Source organism: Heterobasidion irregulare (genome assembly GCF_000320585.1).
Source record: "Heterobasidion irregulare TC 32-1 unplaced genomic scaffold scaffold_02, whole genome shotgun sequence".
In the NCBI taxonomy this organism is placed as follows: Eukaryota; Fungi; Basidiomycota; class Agaricomycetes; order Russulales; family Bondarzewiaceae; genus Heterobasidion; species Heterobasidion irregulare.
This window is the reverse complement of record NW_009258198.1, coordinates 2,108,862-2,129,031: the sequence shown is the minus strand read 5'-3', so window position 1 is coordinate 2,129,031 and position 20,170 is coordinate 2,108,862. Positions and strand designations below refer to the sequence as shown.

General features: G+C 49.9%; 9 protein-coding genes across 9 annotated transcripts; 4 read left to right on the top strand and 5 right to left on the bottom strand.

Moving 5' to 3' along the window:
- Window positions 1-58: 58 nt before the first annotated feature.
- Window positions 59-1,187, bottom strand: HETIRDRAFT_471043 (uncharacterized protein). The gene is made up of 6 exons (XM_009544367.1): window positions 1,005-1,187; window positions 864-946; window positions 701-809; window positions 434-649; window positions 222-371; window positions 59-167 (listed from the first exon to the last, which is right to left on the bottom strand). The coding sequence occupies exons 1-6, from the start codon at window positions 1,167-1,169 to the stop codon at window positions 78-80; spliced, it is 813 nt and encodes a 270-aa protein (XP_009542662.1). The 5' UTR covers window positions 1,170-1,187; the 3' UTR covers window positions 59-77.
- Window positions 1,188-1,933: 746 nt separating this feature from the next.
- HETIRDRAFT_310082 (uncharacterized protein) lies at window positions 1,934-3,198 on the top strand (the record flags this gene model as incomplete). Its single annotated transcript, XM_009544366.1, has 3 exons — window positions 1,934-2,260; window positions 2,319-2,523; window positions 2,582-3,198. 3 exons carry the CDS (start codon window positions 1,934-1,936, stop codon window positions 3,196-3,198), a joined length of 1,149 nt encoding a protein of 382 aa, XP_009542661.1.
- Window positions 3,199-3,468: 270 nt separating this feature from the next.
- HETIRDRAFT_309740 (uncharacterized protein) lies at window positions 3,469-3,713 on the top strand (the record flags this gene model as incomplete). Its single annotated transcript, XM_009544365.1, has 2 exons — window positions 3,469-3,510; window positions 3,567-3,713. Coding segments are annotated over 2 exons (189 nt in total), but the record flags the coding sequence as incomplete, so codon positions are not given.
- Window positions 3,714-4,031: 318 nt separating this feature from the next.
- Window positions 4,032-5,232, bottom strand: HETIRDRAFT_115074 (carbohydrate esterase family 16 protein; the record flags this gene model as incomplete). Its single annotated transcript, XM_009544364.1, has 6 exons — window positions 4,032-4,074; window positions 4,125-4,163; window positions 4,218-4,642; window positions 4,700-4,814; window positions 4,874-4,973; window positions 5,028-5,232. The coding sequence occupies 6 exons, from the start codon at window positions 5,230-5,232 to the stop codon at window positions 4,032-4,034; spliced, it is 927 nt and encodes a 308-aa protein (XP_009542659.1).
- A 1,205-nt stretch (window positions 5,233-6,437) lies between these two features.
- HETIRDRAFT_43491 (glycoside hydrolase family 5 protein) lies at window positions 6,438-8,850 on the bottom strand (the record flags this gene model as incomplete). The annotated part of the gene is made up of 7 exons (XM_009543488.1): window positions 6,438-6,965; window positions 7,022-7,487; window positions 7,543-7,830; window positions 7,879-7,997; window positions 8,050-8,185; window positions 8,297-8,341; window positions 8,405-8,850. The coding sequence occupies 7 exons, from the start codon at window positions 8,848-8,850 to the stop codon at window positions 6,438-6,440; spliced, it is 2,028 nt and encodes a 675-aa protein (XP_009541783.1).
- Window positions 8,851-9,821: 971 nt separating this feature from the next.
- HETIRDRAFT_100575 (uncharacterized protein) lies at window positions 9,822-12,719 on the bottom strand (the record flags this gene model as incomplete). The annotated part of the gene is made up of 5 exons (XM_009544363.1): window positions 9,822-11,904; window positions 11,957-12,249; window positions 12,297-12,362; window positions 12,439-12,637; window positions 12,694-12,719. 5 exons carry the CDS (start codon window positions 12,717-12,719, stop codon window positions 9,822-9,824), a joined length of 2,667 nt encoding a protein of 888 aa, XP_009542658.1.
- A 395-nt stretch (window positions 12,720-13,114) lies between these two features.
- Window positions 13,115-13,711, bottom strand: HETIRDRAFT_379978 (uncharacterized protein). Its single transcript, XM_009544362.1, has 3 exons — window positions 13,459-13,711; window positions 13,287-13,392; window positions 13,115-13,224 (listed from the first exon to the last, which is right to left on the bottom strand). Exons 1-3 carry the CDS (start codon window positions 13,667-13,669, stop codon window positions 13,179-13,181), a joined length of 363 nt encoding a protein of 120 aa, XP_009542657.1. The 5' UTR covers window positions 13,670-13,711; the 3' UTR covers window positions 13,115-13,178.
- A 486-nt stretch (window positions 13,712-14,197) lies between these two features.
- Window positions 14,198-16,716, top strand: HETIRDRAFT_100576 (uncharacterized protein; the record flags this gene model as incomplete). Its single annotated transcript, XM_009544361.1, has 11 exons — window positions 14,198-14,338; window positions 14,403-14,417; window positions 14,472-14,509; window positions 14,557-14,699; window positions 14,758-14,977; window positions 15,032-15,092; window positions 15,144-15,877; window positions 15,929-16,009; window positions 16,062-16,115; window positions 16,173-16,473; window positions 16,528-16,716. The coding sequence occupies 11 exons, from the start codon at window positions 14,198-14,200 to the stop codon at window positions 16,714-16,716; spliced, it is 1,977 nt and encodes a 658-aa protein (XP_009542656.1).
- Window positions 16,717-17,076: 360 nt separating this feature from the next.
- HETIRDRAFT_414818 (uncharacterized protein) lies at window positions 17,077-20,120 on the top strand (the record flags this gene model as incomplete). The annotated part of the gene is made up of 12 exons (XM_009544360.1): window positions 17,077-17,778; window positions 17,828-18,035; window positions 18,094-18,216; window positions 18,267-18,371; window positions 18,426-18,499; window positions 18,548-18,770; window positions 18,820-19,135; window positions 19,190-19,291; window positions 19,353-19,522; window positions 19,577-19,642; window positions 19,699-19,960; window positions 20,012-20,120. The coding sequence occupies 12 exons, from the start codon at window positions 17,077-17,079 to the stop codon at window positions 20,118-20,120; spliced, it is 2,460 nt and encodes an 819-aa protein (XP_009542655.1).
- Between the last annotated feature and the right edge of the window lie 50 nt (window positions 20,121-20,170).

The following is a 20,170-nucleotide window of genomic DNA, read 5'->3' as shown; positions in this document are numbered from 1 at the left end:
AATAATTATGCTCAAATTATCGCTTGAAGTAAGTCGGCTCAGAGGCAGCGCCTTCGGAAGATGATAAGAACCATGACTCATGTAATTGATTTTTCTGCACTATCTAAAAGAGCTCGAGAAACAATCTGGTGAATATCTGTGCAACGCTCCTGACAAGACTCTAGACACTGAACAACAAAGTATGAAAAAAGTTGGCCGTATACAAGGAGATTGAGACGTACCTGCAATGTGTCCTGCGGCAGGATACGCCCTGTCTGCCATGTGTTGGTGACTATACCCAAGGCAGGGATACAGGCGAAAACCAAGCTGCCTTCTGCCAGATGGCCCTCTTCTTCTGTTGGGTCCAGCCAAATTTCCCTGTTTACTACACACTGCACAGAGAATAATGTGACTATTTAAAAAAGTCAATAGTCGCAACCAACACGCAACTTACGGCGGAACAAGCGACAGCTAACCCTAGGAGCTCTATTCTCGCATCTGCCAGTGCCGTAGAGGCAGCTACAGATGCAACGGCGATACATCCTTCTATTCCGTCGCATTCAATGACAGTAATGAAGATATCGATAACGGATTTCGGGAGCAACTCCAGTCGGACAGAGGGAATCAGAGCTTGTTGTATGAGGACCGCGATGGATCGATCTTCGGCATCCTACAAGAAAATCAATAGGAGGTTATGACCGGGCAATTAGCTGATCCTTACTCGAAGCGGTGCCCTTCTCTTGCCACATGAAAATGGAGCAAACTTGACTTCAACGTTCAATCTCCCGTTCTCATTATACCCAGTGTTTTTTGATTGACGGGGTCCATATCTGAATTGTTTAGGAAATTAACGAAACACAGTGGTAGATGGAAGCAGGGCTCACACCGCACATGCAACTTTGGTGCGTTCAGTCTCGATATAAGCTGACCCGTTAGCCTGACTGATGAGTCCTGCCTTCAAAACTACCTGACGTAAAACAAGGACATACGATGATGAATGATGAATGTAACGATAAAAACTATACCTGCGCACATATTGGTCGGATGTCGAGTGGTTGTCGGCCTTGACGTGCTTCGCCTACCGTCCAAGACGAGTACGAGGTGTCGGCCGACTCGGATTCGTCAAAGACAGGCGGAAAGCTTTCGTCTGGGCCATTGATCCGCCTTCTATCGAAAGCAGCGAGAGCCATGCAGTGTTATGTTAGTCTACATCCAAATCACAAAACCTTGCGGGTAGTAGGCATTTCAGCTGAAATTTGATAATTTTTGAAACTCAGCTCGCTCACGTGCAAGATAGCTCACGTGCTAATCAAGAGAAAGCTCAAAATATCATTTATGGGCAGTCCTGATGTGCAAGAACAGATTAAATATGTTTAGAAAGGTAAAAGAGACCCGAAACAATAGTGAAATAAAAAATCTGAGCACAACGGACGTTGTTTTTGTCGGGACTCGAACCAACAACCGGAGCAAAACAACAGCATCTGCACCAACTCACATATCGCACCAAGTAAAAGTCCATTTAGTAGGCACTATCTATGCAGTTGGTAAGCTTTACCCACCTATGAGTCAGGTTGGGTGACGCATGGCCCGCAAAGTTCATCATTTAAGAGCAGCTAAAGCCGAAACGCGGACTACCCGCAAGGATTCATCATTTGGAAGCATACCTTAACACAGAACGACTGTAATCTTATGTGTTGGTCGGCCACGGAGACTAGTGTTATGTAGAGAGAAAGGTTCGTGACCGCGAGCATCCAATATTTAACGGCATGCAATGCTAAACGGCATCCAATCAATCACGACAAAGTGAGCCGATTAAAATCATTCAGTATTTATCCTTGTCTCTTATGGGGTTTTTTGATCCATATCAGGCAAAAGCGTAAAAAACCTTGCTGCCTCGCCTGAAATTATTCAATAATCAATGCACACATCTACTTACGTAACGGTCATCTTCGTCATGAAGCTCTCGTTTTCTCTCGCCAACAAGTCCAAGGAGAAGCCAGTTGGCGTTGCGCCTTCTCTTAAACGCTCCGCTGCTTTTGCATCCATTGACGATGATGCCACTGAAGATGCCCCACACACGACCAGCAGTACCTCTAAGGGGGTTACAAATCGACGACTGATAGCTCAAAATGTCGAAATGTCAAAAACCGCGAAGAAGCGCATGGAGGCGGAGAAGCAAGTGGATTCTACTGTGTTCGAATACGATGAAGTATGGGACCATATGCAGGAGTCAAAGCTTCGACAGAAGGAGGTCAAAGAGCAAGAATCGAAGGAGAGGAAGGTCCGTATCCTCGATCCTTTCTCCAGATTCCTCAGATGTAACGTACTAGCATCTGTAGCCTAAATATATCAGCAACTTGCTTAACTCTGCGGAAACTAGACGCCTTGATCATCTACGAGCTGAAGAGAAGATGATTCAACGTGAACGAGAGGCGGAGGGTGATGAATTCATGGATAAAGAGGCATTCGTTACACAGGCTTACAAGGATCAGATGGCTGAGGTTAGACGAGCAGAGGAGGAGGAGAAGCAACGCGAAGGCATGCGTTTCCTGAGGTCGAACATCATTCCATCATCTTACTCATATCCAATGTTTCTAAACAGCATTGGAGAAGAAGAAAGGCTCATCTTCAGGGATGGCACATTTCTATCGCAAGATGCTTGAGGAATCGGAACAAAAGCATGAGGAGACAGTCGCTGCCACCCTTCAGGCGCAGAAGAAGAAGATTCAGGGTCCACAGGGCCCTGCTCCAAACCTCACCATTACAAAGCCTATTAACTTCATTCCACAATCAGACCTGGAGCTCGCGCGCCTTGCCAAGGCCCAAGGGAAGGACGTGGAGCTCAACGATGATAACCAGATTGTGGATAAGCGCGACCTTCTTTCCGCCGGTCTCAACTTATCTGCTCCCAACACGCGACTACTGGGATTGCGGACATCAGTCAAAAAGGTCGATACCGAGAAGGTCGAGGTCCACCGAGCTGCTGGGACAGCTGCCAGTAGACAGGAGATCAATCAACGCCGGAAAAAGGAAATATTTGCCCAGATGGAGGATGAGCAACATCGTATCCTGAAGGAGAAACAGCAGCGAGAGGAGGAAGCTGCGGCGCGGCTCATAGCCAGGCGTAACGATGACGAGGCAATTCAAAGCGCTGTCGAGCGGTACCGACAACGAAAACGTCAGAAATTAGAGCAGGCGGCATCTGAAGGTGTCTCGTAGTATACATACCCTTGCACCGACATTGAGCTTCCTTTCCTGTAGGACTTGTACCATTAATTTGTGAAAGGGGTTTGCCCGCAGAATGACCCAAATCATGTGATAGTGGGGTCGAAAAATAACATAAATACTAAGATTAGATAAAGCGCCTCATAGGCCTCATACATTCAACATCCACTATGTCCAATACTGTTGGTGCAACGTCCAAGGTCGGGACTTTCCACTTTCTATCTCAGACCGCCAACTCTCAAGCGGTCGTAGGATAAGACTTTGGCAAAGGGACAAGGGGAGGAGGCGCAATATATACGCCAGAAGGTGACATAGACCCAGACTTCCGAATTTTGCAAACAATGCTGAGAGACAAGGTGAAGGAACAAGAACAGCTAGCCTCTCTACGTGCCAGAAGCATGTTTGAGAAGAAGCCTGCGTCGAGCGAAATGGACCGTGACTTCGAGGGCGGCTACGGGGGTCAGGAAGATCTAGAGGACCGATACGCAACTACAAGCGGAGAGCATTGAAGCTGCGAAGTTGTGGCCGGATCGTAAGGATGGTTGGTATGCAATAGTCCTCCTTTGTCATTTGTTCTTCGATCGACGACTCGCAGGTCGCTTTGGGCATTATCCGATGGCGGTCATGCTATCATCCGGACACGAAGTATGATACGCTTCTCAAGGTCGCCTATAGCCTCGACAGTGAAATCACAGGTTAGATTGGCATGATACAAAGCGTTGAATCTCAGTATGTTGCCTGGTCGAAGTTTCAGAATGAAGGTTGGTGACTATTGACCACAAGCAATGAAGACACGTTCAACACGGGGGTGGGACAGTAATAGACTATCAGAAACCGCTCAACACAGTCGAAATGGCCTTAGCAATGACGCTGCGAAGATACTCAGGATGAACTCTCAACATAAAGACGGGGCGACTTACTCGTGAACGGTAAACAATGGGTGCAGCGTGTTCAGCCAACTTCGCAGTTCAATCAGTAACTATTATTCGAATAGGAGAGTCAGAGAAACTCACAAGTAATCTGAAACAGGGGCACAAGGTGCGATCTGTGTTGAGACATCCGAGGTACCGTTTTGATAGGCCTCACAAAACCCCGTTATGTTGACGTATCCGAACGTCCCAGCGTTGTTCAACAAGGTGTTGAAGATGGGCTGCGTGTCGAAGACAACGATTTGGTCAAGATCCTTGTGCTGCTGCCTGAATTTTGTCGCGAAGGACCGTAATTGGTTGTTGTAGTCGGCGATGGACGATGTAATTCGCGCGGTTACCGTGGGGCCTTGCACGACCAGGAGTGGGGCTCGGTTCGTGGGAGGAACAGTGAGGAACAGGAACGAGCGAGCGCCAGATTGGTAGAGCTCTTCAACCTGACCGAAGAGACGTGTCATGAGCGTGGTATGAAAAGCGCTCTGTGATACATTGTTCCACGCAAATGAGTTCCCCTGTCGAATGATAAGTCAGTGCGAGTCGAAACACGCATACAAGGTACCTGCTCATACAACGTCATTGATGCCTATCCACAATGCGAAGAGACTATTGTCACTTTTCCATGGTGCGCCAGCGGGCTTAGACCCGAGGAATTGTTCAAACAGAGAGACCTGGGTTACGATCGATCTGGGCGGTTTGAGCGTTATAACTCGACGACTGTTCCTATCGCACAGCCTGGCACGTACTGCACTGTGGGCGAATATGGTGCAACGAGCGCAGAATCGATCGTCGCTCCTCCAAATGCAAGATTGAATACTTGTGTATCGGTGACATTGTAAGTCCCTCCTGTGGGCGAATATATATCAGAGCGAAAAATGGCTCGAATGAAACAGAGCTAACCAAGATATTGAACCCAATTTTGACCGTTCGAGGATGTGAACCCTGGCACAGGAGAGTTGATACCAGCAGAAATATTCCATCCAGTCGTGGTGTAGGAATCCCCGAAGACGAATAAGAATTTCGTGCTCCCCCAAGTAAGTGCTGAAACACTGGACACGCCAAGAAGGACACTGGCCACTAAAGTGGTTTGAGCACGAGAAAACATCGTCGAAGAGTGGAAATTGCTGTGAAGAAATTGGGAATGACGACGAGTAATTTGGCCATGCATGGAAGGTATTTATGCATGCTAGGCATTTCCCCAGGACACGCCAGGGGTCTAAGGACTCATGATTCTTCAATCATGAGTGTCCGACAATACTCCGAGTACTGAATTCAAGCAGAGCGGACGAAATCGCAGGCTCTCGCGCAGGAGGCCTTGATTCTAACGGAAGAGTCTTGGATGTCGAAAATGTCGTAAGTGCTTGCGATTTCGAAGCTCGACCCCTAATGAGGGAAAGAGTCCTAGGAGATTGTAAACCAGCTGAGCGACCTGTGCGCTTGAACATTGGACGACGAAGGGGTTAGATGAAATTCCGTCATAAAAATAAGAACACGGACGCAGACGGACCACGATGGTCGAGAAAAGAAATTGATCAGGTCAGGGGACCAAGTCCGCGTGCAACTGCGTTTTTGAATCCTGATTCCTGACAGCATACCAATGCAATCGTGAGGTGAAATGAAGGTCCCAGAGCATTCACGTGTACGAAGACTTGAACATGCCTTACAGCGATATGCTACTGAGAACAAGTTGACTCTGTTGGGCGTCTGTGATATGTGTGGTCATATTTATGGACAAGGATTCAGAACGATTGTCTTCTGTGTAAGGTCAGCCACGGGGACGTAGTGTCTCACAAAAGCTCCAAAATTACATATTTGAAATTTTTACGGGCCGTTCGGTACTACAGACGCGCTGAATTCCTCAAAGGTCGAGGAACGATTTGAGAGGGTTGGTGTTAAGACTTGGGTTCTCCGTCGTGGTAGATGTACCTGAAAAGGCCCACATTGCCACATGTCTACATACAGCACGCTTATGGTCAGATATCTAGCAGGGGGCAGGTAGTAGATGGTCAACGAAGATAGTACACTAGACTGTAAGGACTGATGGCTCATGCATGGTGCTGTCTCTGGCCTGAAGAGTAACTAGTAAGTAGCTGCGAGTGTAGTGAGCGGCACATGTGTAAAGTAGTAATAACGGTGCTGATGAGTCCGAGTAAAATCGCAAGATGTCCATGGTGACAACGATCAAGAATGTCAAGGATGAACAAGCCGAAGAGGAGAAAAAACCAACTAACCCATACAATACCTCGTTGAACGAATGTCACGTGAAGTCAATTCTACTGCATGCCCGGAACATAGCCCAATGGCGTCCTACTATGGTGCACGCGTGATTAACGGCTCTGAGACATCCTGAAGAGAACGTTTCGAGCCAGGAGTGCATACAGGTGGAGCAGCCACAGCCGACTCTACCCAAGGGCTCAAATACGTGCAGCCAGAAACGGGAACCATCAGCCCAGCAGTATCTGTTGGGTTGGCCCATCCGTTACCAGCACTGATCGTAGAGGTACCGGATGCGGTGAATGTCGGAGCAGGAAGAGTAGGGATCACGCCCGTAGGGGTGTATGTAGGGAGAAGGGACGCAGCACCGTCCGCATTCTTGACAGTTGTAGGTGGCCACGCATATTGCGAAGACTGAGCCGCAGGGATGCTAGAGCTTGCTCCTCCAGTCTGTGCAGCTGTCAGCGAACCAGTCCAAGGGTTACTATTTCCGCAGACTCCATCGGCTTCTCGAGGGTCTGTTGGCATCCAGCCATTCTCTAGACCAAGTTGGTAAGACCAAGCAGGGGCTTCTACTACACCACGCGTGGAATTGCCAATTTTCCATGTCCAGAAGAACCAGTTCTGTATGGCGCGACGTCAGTACGAGGCACCAGGACAATCAAAGAGAGCCCACAGACCTGGAGGGCGTCCATGCTCGACATAGCGAAAGCCTTGATGCTGTCCTTCATAGACTGGTCCCAAGTTTGCCAATCAATCCAAGGATCGCAACTACCAACTCGGGAAGGATTGCCAGGGTAAGTTCCCTCATAGCGCGTACCCAGATTGACACCGTTGACGTATAAACCACAGTCGGTGACAGCGTTACTGAACTCGCCAGCGGCAGTAAGACCGAATGCTGCCATTGACGTGTTCATGGTTGCACCCCAAGCATCGCAGGGTCTTGTTGTCTGCTGCGCCATTGGTAACGTTGACTGGTCAGCGAAACAGAGGTACGGGTGATAGTCCAGCGAGATGCGATCGGCTCCGTCCAAGAACCCTGACCATTTATCGAGGCCAAGGAACCCGTCATGGTAAGAAATGAAGGGACCATTGCCTGCACCAATTCCACCTGCTTGACGAACAGAATTGTATGCTTGGAAGTAGCTAAGAGGACCATTGAGCTGGGTTCGTTCAGACTACGGTATCATGAGGGACGTACAATCGAGAGAGGTTATCTTGACCCATGGTTGTTCCTGACGGCTCATTCATGATACCAAACATGACGACCACATCTCGATACTGAGGTTGGGATATAAACTCGGCAAGTATGCGGATATAATCAAGGGATCGTTGAGCGTTGGCATAACCCATAGTTCCGTTAAGTACGTTGATAGTTCCAAGTCTCCCAGAATGATTCCACCCATTTTGGCTGCCAGGCATGGCGTGTAGGTCTAAGTTAATCCGAATGCCGTATTTCCGCGCCCACTCGATGGCTTTGAGGAAATATCTACAACACAATGAGGCATGTGCGCACGAGCAACAAAAATAAGCTTACTTCCAAGCGGTGTTGGCCAAGAAAGGCTCTCCATCACGAGTCTCAATTGCCCAAAAAGGCAGAGGTATACGGACAAAATTTAGACCAGCACCAGCAATCTGAGCGAAGTCTTGCTCCGTCTGTCATTCATGTCAGACTGAGTACAAAACACATGCGTGAGACGACACGCACGATGAATGTCTTATAATGTTCTTCCAGCTGGTTGAGCCCGCCGCTGGCAGTGTCTGCAGCCATATTGACGCTCAGAGTCCATTCGTCGATGGCTTGAGGAGAACTATTCAGGTATTTTTGATACAGGGCAGGAGAACTATTGCAGATGCAGTCAAGGCAACGACGAAGGCAAAAATCGTGAAAGTTTCAACTGACATGAACTATTTCAAAGAGTCAGAGTCAGTGTAACAAGCGTGAGGGAGAATACATGAAACATACTGGCTCTGTGTTCAACCAACCACCAAGGTTGACCCTGGGAATCGAACGTGAGAAGGCCAAAACGATGCGTGAGTCGACCCTAGTGACATGTACTCACCCGCGGATTCGATCAACCCCCCATTTGAATGTCTGGTTCAAAGCGGGGCTCCACGATTGGGCTCGTGCGCCATTGTTGAAAGGATCTTCAGAGTCGTAATACCAGTATCCACCGAAGTTGTTTTGATAGGTGAAAGTGGTTCCATCTTCTGTCGTAACCTTACTACCGTCCCCTCCGGTGATCACTGCCCGAGCGGCGGGGGCACTAGAACTCGACGCAGAAGCCGACGCCGATGCACCTTTAGAGGGAGAGACGACATTATCCTGAGAGTTTGTGTGGGATTTGATGACTGTGAAATAAAGAGGGACAACGACTGCCACGATGATGACAATAAGACCGCCAATAACAGCAAGTATGATAATGTTACGTCTGGACTTGACGCCGGGAGTGGCATACTTTTCCCGCTTTTCGGAGAGATACCGGCCGTCTCCGCCGACATTAGACATAGGCATGCCAGCCTCCCCGTACAAGCCAGGAGTGTGAGGATCATCACGGTATCTCTCTTCGAAAGTATCGCGCCCGCCCGGTTGGGGGGATGCCCTCGCCGACAACGACTCTGGGTTGAGCGCATACACGGAGGATCCAACCTCGGATTGCGGCCGAGAGTCGAAAGAGCCAATAGAATCCCTCGGACCTTCGTGTCCCAAGGCCGCACCCATGAAACGAGGGCGAGCTGCACCCTGTGGAAGGTCGTAATCGAAGTTACTCATGCGGGGAGAAGGGGACATGATTTCCTCGGAGGGATCGTTGTAGGGGATGTCTTGCTGGGTCCCAGCTGCAGGATTGGGCAAGGGATCATAAGAGACATTGTCTGCCGCTATATTTGAGCGCGACATGCTGCAGTTTCAAGCTAGCGGCGATCGGCTGCTACACGTTCTATGAGCGTCAGTGACAAGAACGGCTGAGGCACAGGATACTGACGTACTTGAAGGGAAGGAAACCGAGAAACCACAATGGTCGGTGGTGGCGGGTAGGAATGGGGAATGCGGAGACGGAGCGGTGGATGGAGCTTGTGGTGGGAGGGATGGAAGAGGTATAGGATGGACAATGCGGGGATCCCATCCGCGCGTGCGGTGACTGGTCCATGTTCGGGTCCCGTGACGCCTGTCTATTTTCTGCGCTGAGTTTGGTTCTCTCACCCCGCTCTGCTTGGCCGCCTTCAACTGTCTTGTGCCCTGCCGACCTGCCACTTTTATTTGATTGACACGATGCGATGTGACAGATCGCCCTCAATATTTTATTCCCCTCCTGTCTCAAAGATAACATGTAGTATATAAATGAGTCGCTTGCGCCGAGGAACACAATACAAATCAAACTCCCGTTTGGGAGGTGGTGTACAATATCAAAGCCTCGTTGTCATTGGACGCCCAGAACCCAAAAAACACGCCTGATCCTCCTCTCAGTCTATCACCGGATGTCAATATACCCCATCAGGCCGGCTCTTCCTGTCCGGGTCGTATAACCCATAAATGCTGTACGTCGGACTGTTGTAGTTAGCGTAGTCATCGGGGTTGCCATGAGCGAGCGCCATTTGAGTCAGGGATGGGAATAGAGGAGGCGATGGAACTCTAGGAGGCTTGTCATCTGCCCGCCTACGGAAGTTTGACGTGGAGTATCGGTCTGCGTTCCCATCGTCAGAGTAGGCGTTAGCGACCAAATCTGGTTCGGTCTTAGACGCCCTATAATCGGACAACATCAAACTGCCAAGGGATGTCGATGCTTCCACTGGACTTCTGAGCTTCGTGTGAGCCGTCGGGAGCTTCTTCTGCCCACCTGCCATAGGAGGTTCTTGAAACGGGTCTGGGGACGACGGCAGCGGTGAAGCCAGCCCTAATGCTACCGTCAGCGCCTTAGTACCCCCACCTTGCTCGTCCGGCGCCCTTCTCAGAGCAGGAATAGGCGGGACTCCGTACGCTGAATCCTCAAAAGGATTCATCTCGGTCAACACCGATGACACTCTCTTCCCAGAGTTCCCAGTGAAAGCTGTTGTGGACGAAGAACGAAGATAAGAGCCAACGCCATATGGGGCTTTGATACGAGCCCGTCCTTGGGCATAGGCAGAACCAGAAAGGCCAATGGAACCAGAAACAGCAGCAAGTGACGGGGAAGCAGCCTCGGTTCCCCGATAGACAACGGATTCACGAGCAGCACCGTTGACCCGCTTCCTATCGACACTTCGCCGCGCATTTGCCTTGACCCCAGTATCTTGAGCGAAGGACTCATTCCTGACCCTAGTGTCTTCGCCGGCGTCCATGGTCGCTATATTACCTGAACTGACCGCAATACCAATGTTTTCCGGGGTAGGGCTATCGATGTAATTCGATACCGGACGCATGAATGTTGACATTGTCGAGAGTCGGGATGGGCGATGATTTACAGCATTGTGCAGATGCCGGAGAGTCGGCTGAACAAACGTTGCATTTGTCGCCTTATGTATGGTAGCGCTCTGGAGGGACGGAGACAGAATGTCCTTGTCTTCAGAAACAAAATGCTGGTCCTGGGGGTTTTGGCCCGATGACGCAGTAGCGGCGATGTCAGTATGTTTGGCTGCTGCTTGCGCCGGCCGTGGTATCCCCGACTGATACTGTGTCCATGGCCAGACTACTGTGTTTATTCGAGGACTGGCAGTGGAGAATCGCTCTTTTCCGCCGAATATGGGAGATTCACTGTCGAACTTTTCGTTCGAAAGCGCTTCTTGGAGAATGGGCAGGGAAGGGATTAGGTGGATCCGTTTTTTCTGGCGAGTACAGAGGCGGAATAGTATGAAGGCAGCTACCAAGAGAAAGGCGGCCCCCACGGCTAAGAGGATGATGATGACAGTCGAGAAGTGATGAGTTGTATTGGACTGAACATTGTGTTTGGTATCGCTAGCGGGATTCGATGAGGGTGAAGGAATAGATGTGATGAAGACTGAGGTGATGGAGGTCGATGTCACCACAATGGCTGGCAGCGGCGCTTCGGGTAATGTAGGGGCTAGAGAGATGTTAGGTAACAGCAGATTGACCGTTTTTGACGGTCCGCCAGCCACGGGCTCAGAAGGAGAGCTCTGTTGTGCCAGAGTCGACGTGAATGTTGTGTTGAGGTTTCCGCTAGAGTCAGGAGCAGGGTCGGGCACGGCCGATACCTCTTTGAGCGGGCGGTCGTTGTTATTTTTCGAGGGTGCATGGTTCCACAAGGTACCTTGGCCATCGTTAGGAGACTCGACTCCTTCACGTTCCGAATCAACAACAAGATTTACTTTCTTAGGTTGCGTTTTTCCTTTCTTTATCTTGGGCTTCCGAGCCGGTTGATTAGGAGAAGAACTGCGATCCTCTCGAAGTCGTGGATCCCTTGGGGGAAGATTACGAGAGAGAGGACCATCAAGTGAGTAGCGCGGCATGGGTATGACGAGTTTGAGAGCGACCAGCGCTGGTGAAGGAGCGACGAAGGCAACTTGGGATGCGGGCGTGACAAAAGTAAAATACAGGAGGAGGCAGTTGGAATTTAAACCGACACCGCGGCTGGTGCAAGTGAACGCGCCGACGCGTAACGTTCACGTGATAACATGGGCACGCAATGTCTGGACGCAGCTTCGGCGGGAACCGCCGCGAGTTTGGAAATTGGAGCCATCTCTTCTCTTTTCCGCTCCTGCCGCTTCTATCGTTGCCTTCGGGGCCTTGTCCATCTGAACGGCGTGTTGAGAGGATCTGAGCTGACGCCTTTGTTCCCTTCCTATCGGTCGGTCGGCACATCTGCAGCAAGAAGAAGAAACGCAGCGCAAACGAGACGAAGGGGAGCGTCTCGCGGCAGAGGAGCGCGCGCATGCCGCGAGGATGCCACGGCACCATGATCTCACACTCGAGGACCTCGCGGACAAGGCAGAGTGGGAGCACGGCGTGCTCACAGGGCTCACCGCAGAATTCGAGGCGGTCATGCGTTCGACGCGGACGACAAGGTGGAGGCGCGCAGGGTCGCGGCGCTGCAGAAGCGCGTGGGCAGTTTGAAGGTCGCGGCGCGCGCCAAGGTGACGCAGGACAGTGTACAGCGCGGCGTACCACCCTGACAGGTCGAAGGATCTTGTCTTCTTCGGAGGTGAGCGCGTACATCGGCGTCTTAATTTCTTGGACAAGTTGTGACGAGTGGGTGATCGTGGTTTTGGCTGGTGAAAGATAAACACGGATAGTTGGGGATATGGGACGCGCGCGCCCGCAGAGGACGAAGGCGACAATGAGGAGGAGGAGGCGGAAGGTACGCCTGCGACGTGTCAGGCGGCGAAGAGCGAGGGTGAAGTGTGGCAATTGCAAGCGCACTGGCCTGCGACATCCAAGTCCTCCATTTCCTCAATCAAATTCGACCCACTCGACTCGCACAACGTCAGTGGCCTCTCCTCCCCCCCTTGTATGCTGTCATTTACTACCGCATTCCCCTCCTCCGTTTGTCAAGATCTGCTACTAATTATTATTTCCTGCGAATTTACGTGCACGCGTGTGATTTCAAATTGTACTCGACCGACTCAGTCAGACCCTGTCAGACCTGGGTCGGACCTCCAGTCAGGTCAGAGCCTCGACCTTTCGCTAACCTCAGGTCATCGGTCAGTCACCAACACTGCTTGAGATTATGTTCGAAGATGGAAGATAGATCGAAAGTCCTCTGGGTCCATGAGTGAACAGAAGACGAAACCTGAGAATGACGGCGAGAGAGTGACACGAGCTGGAGTACAGAAAAAAAGGTAGATGATCGAAGAGCGCCCCACGACATCAGCTTTCCGGAGATAGGGATGCTCTGCTGACTCCCTCTACAATGGGACGCCACATCGTGAACATTTTCGGTCTGTATCCAAGCTATGTGACAGATGTTGCTCTTGCTTAGAATCAGGTCGGATGAGAGGCTGTAAGATACGCACAAAAGACAGACAAGCCCTATTGGGAACAGGAGAACAGCGCAGATAATGCCACAGACGCCAAAGTGAGTCGTTGGGTCATGGTGGCCCTGAGCACAGCGAGCCAAGACTGTCGTTCCAAGTAAATACATGTTGCATGAAGGTCTACACAAACTGAGAAAACGATGTAGCTCACGTTGGTTCCTGTATTGTTCACCGATTCTTGCCTCATGATCGTATGGCACACCTGCTGCCTGTGGACCATATGATCGTTGTCCTGGACTGGGATAAGACTGATGTGGCCCTTGTGAATACGAGAATCCTGCGCCCCTTGAATCTGGGTTAGGGTATCCAGGGGGAGGCGCTTCTGGAGGCGGTTGGGCTTTGGAATCGACGTCCATGATCATGAGAGTAGATAGGGGGAGGGCTCGAGTGTGGTAAGGGGTTGGGATTAGGTAGGAAGTAGAGTTCGATCAGTTTGACTTATATCCAAAGATATGCACACCGATCTCAAAGCTATAATGAGGGCTGTGCTGGACCTCCCCCTCGGTCTCAGCGCTCGCCCAATTCAAGTCAGAGTTGTCATCATCTGGATCGAAAGGCAGTGCGATGAGGAATGTTGCTGCCTTCGCGTGTAGACAATTTGGTGACTTACCCTAGCATAGCCCACTTCCTCTGCAGCGTCCAATCCTGACAGAGTAACTAGAGATCAGTATGAGCACCGGACTCGACTGCAGTTGACCGCACAATATCTGGAGGCCAATGCTGATGCTGGCCTATAAATGGTCTGCCGACTGCTGCCGAGGTTCACTGTGTAATGTGTCACGTGAGAAGCCATCCAGCAGGGTTCCCACGTCTAGGCAAATCGCCTTACTAGTTGTCCATCGAAAACGCGCCTACAGTTGTTGGTTCTATTCGTCTTCTACACGGCCGACATGGCGAATGAAGAGTATGAAGTTGGTAAGAATCAAGAACAGTATCCGAGGCATCTTGAAGCTCAACTCTCACTGTTCAATTGGGAAATAGAATCGATCCTCCAGGCGAAGGTCCAGAAACGAGGGAGGAATGCGGGTATGGTACGTGTTGTGATGTTTCTGTGGCACGTCGCTCCCTGTGCTTAGTGTCGACTCTCATTTTCAGAGGTACCTCGTTAAGGTACGTGTTATATGTTCGGAACACGCGCTTGCATAGACCCAACAGCGTGTCTAGTGGAAGGGGTATGATTCAAGTGACAACACGCGAGTTTTGTGCCTCCCTATAAGAAAGAAGAGTCGTTGATTGATATACAATACAGATGGGAGCCTCGTTCCTCCTTTGAAGGCTCGGCAGACGAAATACTACAGCGGTTCTGGCAGCGCATCGATTTAGGTGGCCGTGATATCAGTGATATGAGCCAATTCATCAATAACGAGGAGTTCCATCCTCGAGGTCCACCGCGTATATCTCCCACCATGTCAGATTGAATACACAAGCACTAACTATGACATCAATGCAGCTCGCAGGAGCAGGAGGTCAATTGGTGAGGGAACCGACTTACCTGACCATCAAGACAAGGCAGAGACCGTCGAGGAAAGCGAAGCTAGCTCGTCAAAACCTGAACGGGCGAGTGTAAAACGCCCTCGCGCGTCGACCGATGCTGAACAGGTCCAGAGAAAGAGAGGGCGTGTCTCAGGAACGAGACGCAAATCTCAAGTGGGTCGTGCAGTCGGCGGCGTGTGCGTGCGCTTCCTGCATTCTACCCATTTTTCATGTCTTATTCTTTCTCACAGAAATTCTCCTGCCAAGACAAGTCCGGTGCGCAAAACACGTGCAGCATCCTCTAATGAAGTGGTGCGCTGTTTGATCACTGACTTCGAGTTCCAACGCTGAATCCTCTTCTAGGTTCCTGACTCAGAAGACGAAGAACACCTCTTGGCGACCCTTGGTGCTGCTGGAGCTCATAGCATGCATTCGGCAAATAACGAAGAACTTACAGGCCCCAGCGATTCAGCTACAGTCGAAGGCATGGTCGTGACTGAGCCTGTAGCGGAGCGAGACCACTCCCCTGCTTTTGCAGTAGCTTTACGAACGATTCCAACTTTGCCTGCACATCGTATTCGCACCACTAATTCGCTCGCTAAGCGCACAGATGATGCAGAGCTCGAGCATTTGTTAGAGGGGACCGTCTCTGCCAAGACAAAATCCTTGAAAAACAGGTCTGATGAGGCCGTCGCTGGAAGTTCTACCCGCCCTAAAGCCGGACCCGGGAGATCATCCTTTGGTTTAAGGACGAACTCAATTCTCACCTTCGACAAAAACTCGAAGTCGTTAAAGACGCTGAAGGGGACGTATCGGCCCATAGAGGATGAAACGCAAGATGATGAAACACCCGTAGCACACCTTGCATCTTCATCGAGAGGTGTAAATGCTGCCACTTTCGACAGTGCAATGCTCGATGAAGACATACCAGAGCCAGATCCCTCTCGTATCAACGGCGGCCCATCGTCTTTACTGGCACCGAGCGGACAACAACTTTTAGAGCTAGGGGGATTTAAGAGTGCGGATGCTGACGTTCTTTCCGATTTCACTGAGGATATTAGCAATCCAGAAAAGGTCACTTCGACTGGGCCAAATGTGTAAGTCATCTGCTATTTGGTGAATACGTTGGCTGACTGCGTGAACATCAGTGTAACGGCCTCAGAACCTGCACCCCCCAAATCTGTGTTCAGTTCTGCATCGTGGAAGACGTCGACTATCTTTGGACCTTTGTAAGAAAAGGCTCACTTTGTGCCGTCTGCCGATTAACCGCTCTGTCTACAGGTCCCTTGGTGCGAGCTTTTTCCGCCCGCCGATCGAGACCCTTCCAGAAGAACAGTGAGATCCTCGTTCTGAACACTTGAACTCCTACTTGAACTATAATTATCATTGCAGACCTTTGTCGCCAGTCCATGCGCCTTATCTTCTCAGCCTTGACCCTGCTATCACCATACCCGTAGTATTAAAAGACATTCAACCCTCGACATCGCCGGACGGCGCTTCATTGGATTCCATTATTAGCCATGGCGCTAAAGGGCCGCCCGGAAAATTATACAAGGATGACGAAGCTGTTGCCCTCCTGAATACGTTGCAAACGGGTGGATCCTCTGCCAGGTTGGCTTTACATGAAAGAGCCAACGAAGAGCAAAGGGGGTTCTTCGTTCGTTTTAGACTACGCCTGGAGAAAGGTGGCCTGGTGGGTGGCCCATTCCGTTGCAACCTCTGAACAGTGTTGACTAGTAAATCTTAGTTTCTGGTCATGGCTGGCGACAAGACCGTTGCATGCTGCTGCTCCACCAACCAGGCTTTGGGAAAGAAGTTGGGGATTCCGTCTGCGTTGCAGGGTCTTGCCGAAAACGTGGTCGTTTCTCATGTCAAAATCCGTGATTACTCTGCTTTCGCTGATGCTGCAGTACAAGCAGATGTTCTCCGCTGGTAGTGCCGTCTATCATGCTTTGGTAGTACCATATGTTCCCTATAATTATCCAGTCGTTTCTCCGTTCCGGACTAATGAGAAAGCCACTGTGAAAATGAAGTGATATGACCATAAATCATCATCGTCATCATATAACCTCATCCAGTTTCAGCCCTTTTGGTTGCTCAACTTGAGCCAGACTGATCTTCCGTGCTCAAGATTCATAATATGAGGATTTGAGGCGAGATGAGGAAACCCGTCAAGTTGAGTTGCACGTGAGTGAGGCGAACGCGCTGTTTTGTCATCTCGACGCGTCCAACTCACACTTTGTTGATTCGCACTGGTGGCACAGGATCCTCCGCTGTGACTTCTACTTTTATTGACATGCTTCGTCGCATTCCCACAACCACAGACGGCAAGCCTGTAGACAGGTTGCAAGAGAGCAGTCGCGTCAACAAACCGTTCAAGCCACCAGCGTCTGTCATGGTGCGCGAACAGCCGCTGCGCAAACGAAGGCGCGTGTCATACAAGGGAGCACAAGCTGATGTAGATGACTCGGACTCAGACGATGGAAGTCGGAAGAAGAAGAGGCGCAAGTCAGAGGGGGATGCCAAGTATACAGAAAATCAGCCTGTTAACAATATTCAGCATTATCCAGTCTTTAAGCCGAAGCCTTTCGAGGAGGTCTTTGGCGCGAAGAAGTATACCATTCCTATAATGAAGAATAAGGACGGCCAAATTATCAAGACTGTCCAGTCTAACATCGCTCTCGGCATTCGACCCCAGGTAAATATCATCCCCCGCCCGCTTTACGACCCCATGGAAGACCACGCGATCGTCTTGTATGATCCTACCATTGATGATAGAGAGACGGATGAAGAGAGGAAGGACAGGGAGAAGGAAGAGGCGCAGGTTCAGGCTGCCAAGGAGGCCATGGAGAAGAACGTCGGGTTGTACAACCCACACAAGAGCTTAAAGGAGTTGTTGGGAGGTAATAAGCGGAAGAAACGGAACACGAAAGTTCCTGTAGTTATAGATCCACAGCTCAGCAAAGTCCTCCGGCCTCATCAGGTGGAAGGTGTCAAGGTAAGTCGACGCAGAACTTTTTCGGTGTTTATGTGCTGAACTGGCACAGTTTCTCTACAGATGTACTACTGGTATGGTAGTTGAAAACCAATACGGGTGCATTATGGCAGATGAGATGGGCTTAGGCAAGACCCTTCAATGCATCGCCCTTCTGTGGACATTGTTAAAACAGTCCACTCACGCTGGCAAGCCAACCCTCGATAAATGCATCATCGCTTGCCCTTCGAGTCTTGTCAAGAACTGGGCGAACGAATTGAGTAAGTAGCTGCCCATTCACATCGGGGACTACCTTCATCCGATCGACCGTTTCTTTAGCCAAATGGCTGGGGAAAGACACCATCGCAGCCTTAGCTGTTGATGGCAAAGGGGGGAAGGCAGAGTTACTCGAGAGGGTGGCACGCTGGGTCGCAGCAGGAGGTCGAAATGTCACTCAACCTGGTCCGTACATCAATTGTTCGATCAAATACCTGATTTAATTGTCTTTGCAGTGATGATCGTCTCTTATGAGACATTGCGAACTCTCACAGTCCACCTAACTGGTTGCCGCATTGGCCTTTTACTCTGCGATGAGGGTCATCGTCTTAAGAATTCTGGTTAGTCGCGCTGTCCTTTGATCTGCATATGTGAGCTTATCTCCTGCATCTCAGAGTCTTTGACATTTCAAGCATTGAATGGCCTCGATGTCAGACGCCGAGTCATTTTATCTGGAACACCTATTCAGGTGAGAATAAGTTTCTCGGGCGGGACGTAGCTCTGACATGGCTCGCAGAATGATCTATCTGAATATTTCTCTCTGCTCAATTTTGCGAATCCAAATTTTTTGGGATCCAAGAACGACTTCAGGAAGAATTTCGAAAATATCATCATCCGTGGTCGTGATGCTGATGCCACTGATGCGGACAAAGCAAAGAGCGAGCAAAAACTCAAAGAACTCGGCGACCTGGTGTCTAAGTTTATTATTCGGCGTACCAATGATTTGTTGTCTAAATATTGTACGTTTAATTCGACCAATGACTTCTATAGTAGCTCACCTATTCGTAGTGCCTGTGAAATACGAACAAGTCGTATTTTGCGGACTATCGGACTTTCAGCTGTCTCTCTACCGACTTTTCATATCGTCCCCCGAGATCAAGGCTTTGCTGCGTGGCGCCCATTCACAACCTTTGAAAGCCATCAATATTCTGAAGAAGTTGTGTAATCATCCAGAGCTTCTTGATCTTCCCAACGACCTGCAAGGGTGTGAGAACCTGATCCCGGAAGGGTTTAAGGGTGCGGGTAACACCTCGAATGCTCGAGGTCGCGACAAGGATCTGAATGTTCATTGTGAATGGAGTGGGAAGTTCCTGGTACTAGAAAGGTGTGCCTGCTGCGAGTTTTGACATCTGAATACTGGATGATATCTGCTCCATAGATTCCTTCATCACATACGAACGGAGACCAACGACAAGATTGTTTTGATCAGTAATTATACACAAACACTCGACATCTTCGAGAAGCTCTTGCGTAGCAAGAAGTGAGCTTCTTCAGAATGTAATTCACTATTTTTTAGTGCTGACCTATACACTTAATCTCAGGTATGGATACTTCAGACTCGATGGTACCATGACGATAAATAAGCGTCAGAAACTTGTCGACCAGTTCAACGATCCTGAGGGCAAGGAATTTGTGTTCCTCCTTAGTTCTAAGGCTGGTGGATGTGGTATCAACCTTATTGGAGCAAATCGGTTAATTCTATTTGATCCGGGTTCGCAAATGCATGCATTCTGTCAAACAATGGTTAATTCACTCTGCTTTCTAGATTGGAATCCCGCCGCTGATCAACAAGCATTGGCTCGTGTTTGGCGTGATGGACAGAAGAAAGAATGTGCGTCCTTCCTTTTCCCGTCGGAAATATCTCGTTTAAGACATCTCTGCGGCCAGGCTTCGTGTACCGCTTCATTACAACAGGTACAATCGAGGAGAAGATATTTCAGAGGCAGGCTTCCAAACAAGCACTATCATCTGCGGTGGTCGACGAAAAGGAAGACGCTGAACGGCATTTCTCGCTCGATTCACTGAGAAAACTCTTCCTGTTCAACGAGAAGACATTGTGCGAGACGCACGAGACATTCAAGTGTAAACGATGTAAGAATGGGAAGCAAATGATAAAATCGCCGGCCCTACTGTATGGCGATGCTAGCACGTATGTGTCTATCGTTTCAGAGCTGCTAATAAATCTTAACGTCTTACATAGGTGGAATCATTTCACGAACGAGGAATTGAAGAATAACCACGATGACCTCCTTCGCGCAGAGGTTGGATTGCCTGAAGTATCGTTTGTTTTCCAGTATATCAGTCATTGAGTCTTTCAGGTATTCTCCTGATCTTGGCCCTTCGATGGGACATTTGAATT

Coding starts and splice junctions, on each gene's coding strand:
- HETIRDRAFT_471043 (XM_009544367.1), bottom strand. CDS start 1,169: ATGGCTCTCGCTGCTTTCGATAGAAGGCGGATCAATGGCCCAGACGAA. Junction 650..700: donor AGAGAAGGGCACCGCTTCGA/GTAAGGATCAGC, acceptor ATTTTCTTGTAG/GATGCCGAAGATCGATCCAT. Junction 372..433: donor TAGCTGTCGCTTGTTCCGCC/GTAAGTTGCGTG, acceptor TTCTCTGTGCAG/TGTGTAGTAAACAGGGAAAT.
- HETIRDRAFT_379978 (XM_009544362.1), bottom strand. CDS start 13,669: ATGATCATGGACGTCGATTCCAAAGCCCAACCGCCTCCAGAAGCGCCT. Junction 13,393..13,458: donor TGAACAATACAGGAACCAAC/GTGAGCTACATC, acceptor TTGGAACGACAG/TCTTGGCTCGCTGTGCTCAG. Junction 13,225..13,286: donor ATAGGGCTTGTCTGTCTTTT/GTGCGTATCTTA, acceptor TCTGTCACATAG/CTTGGATACAGACCGAAAAT.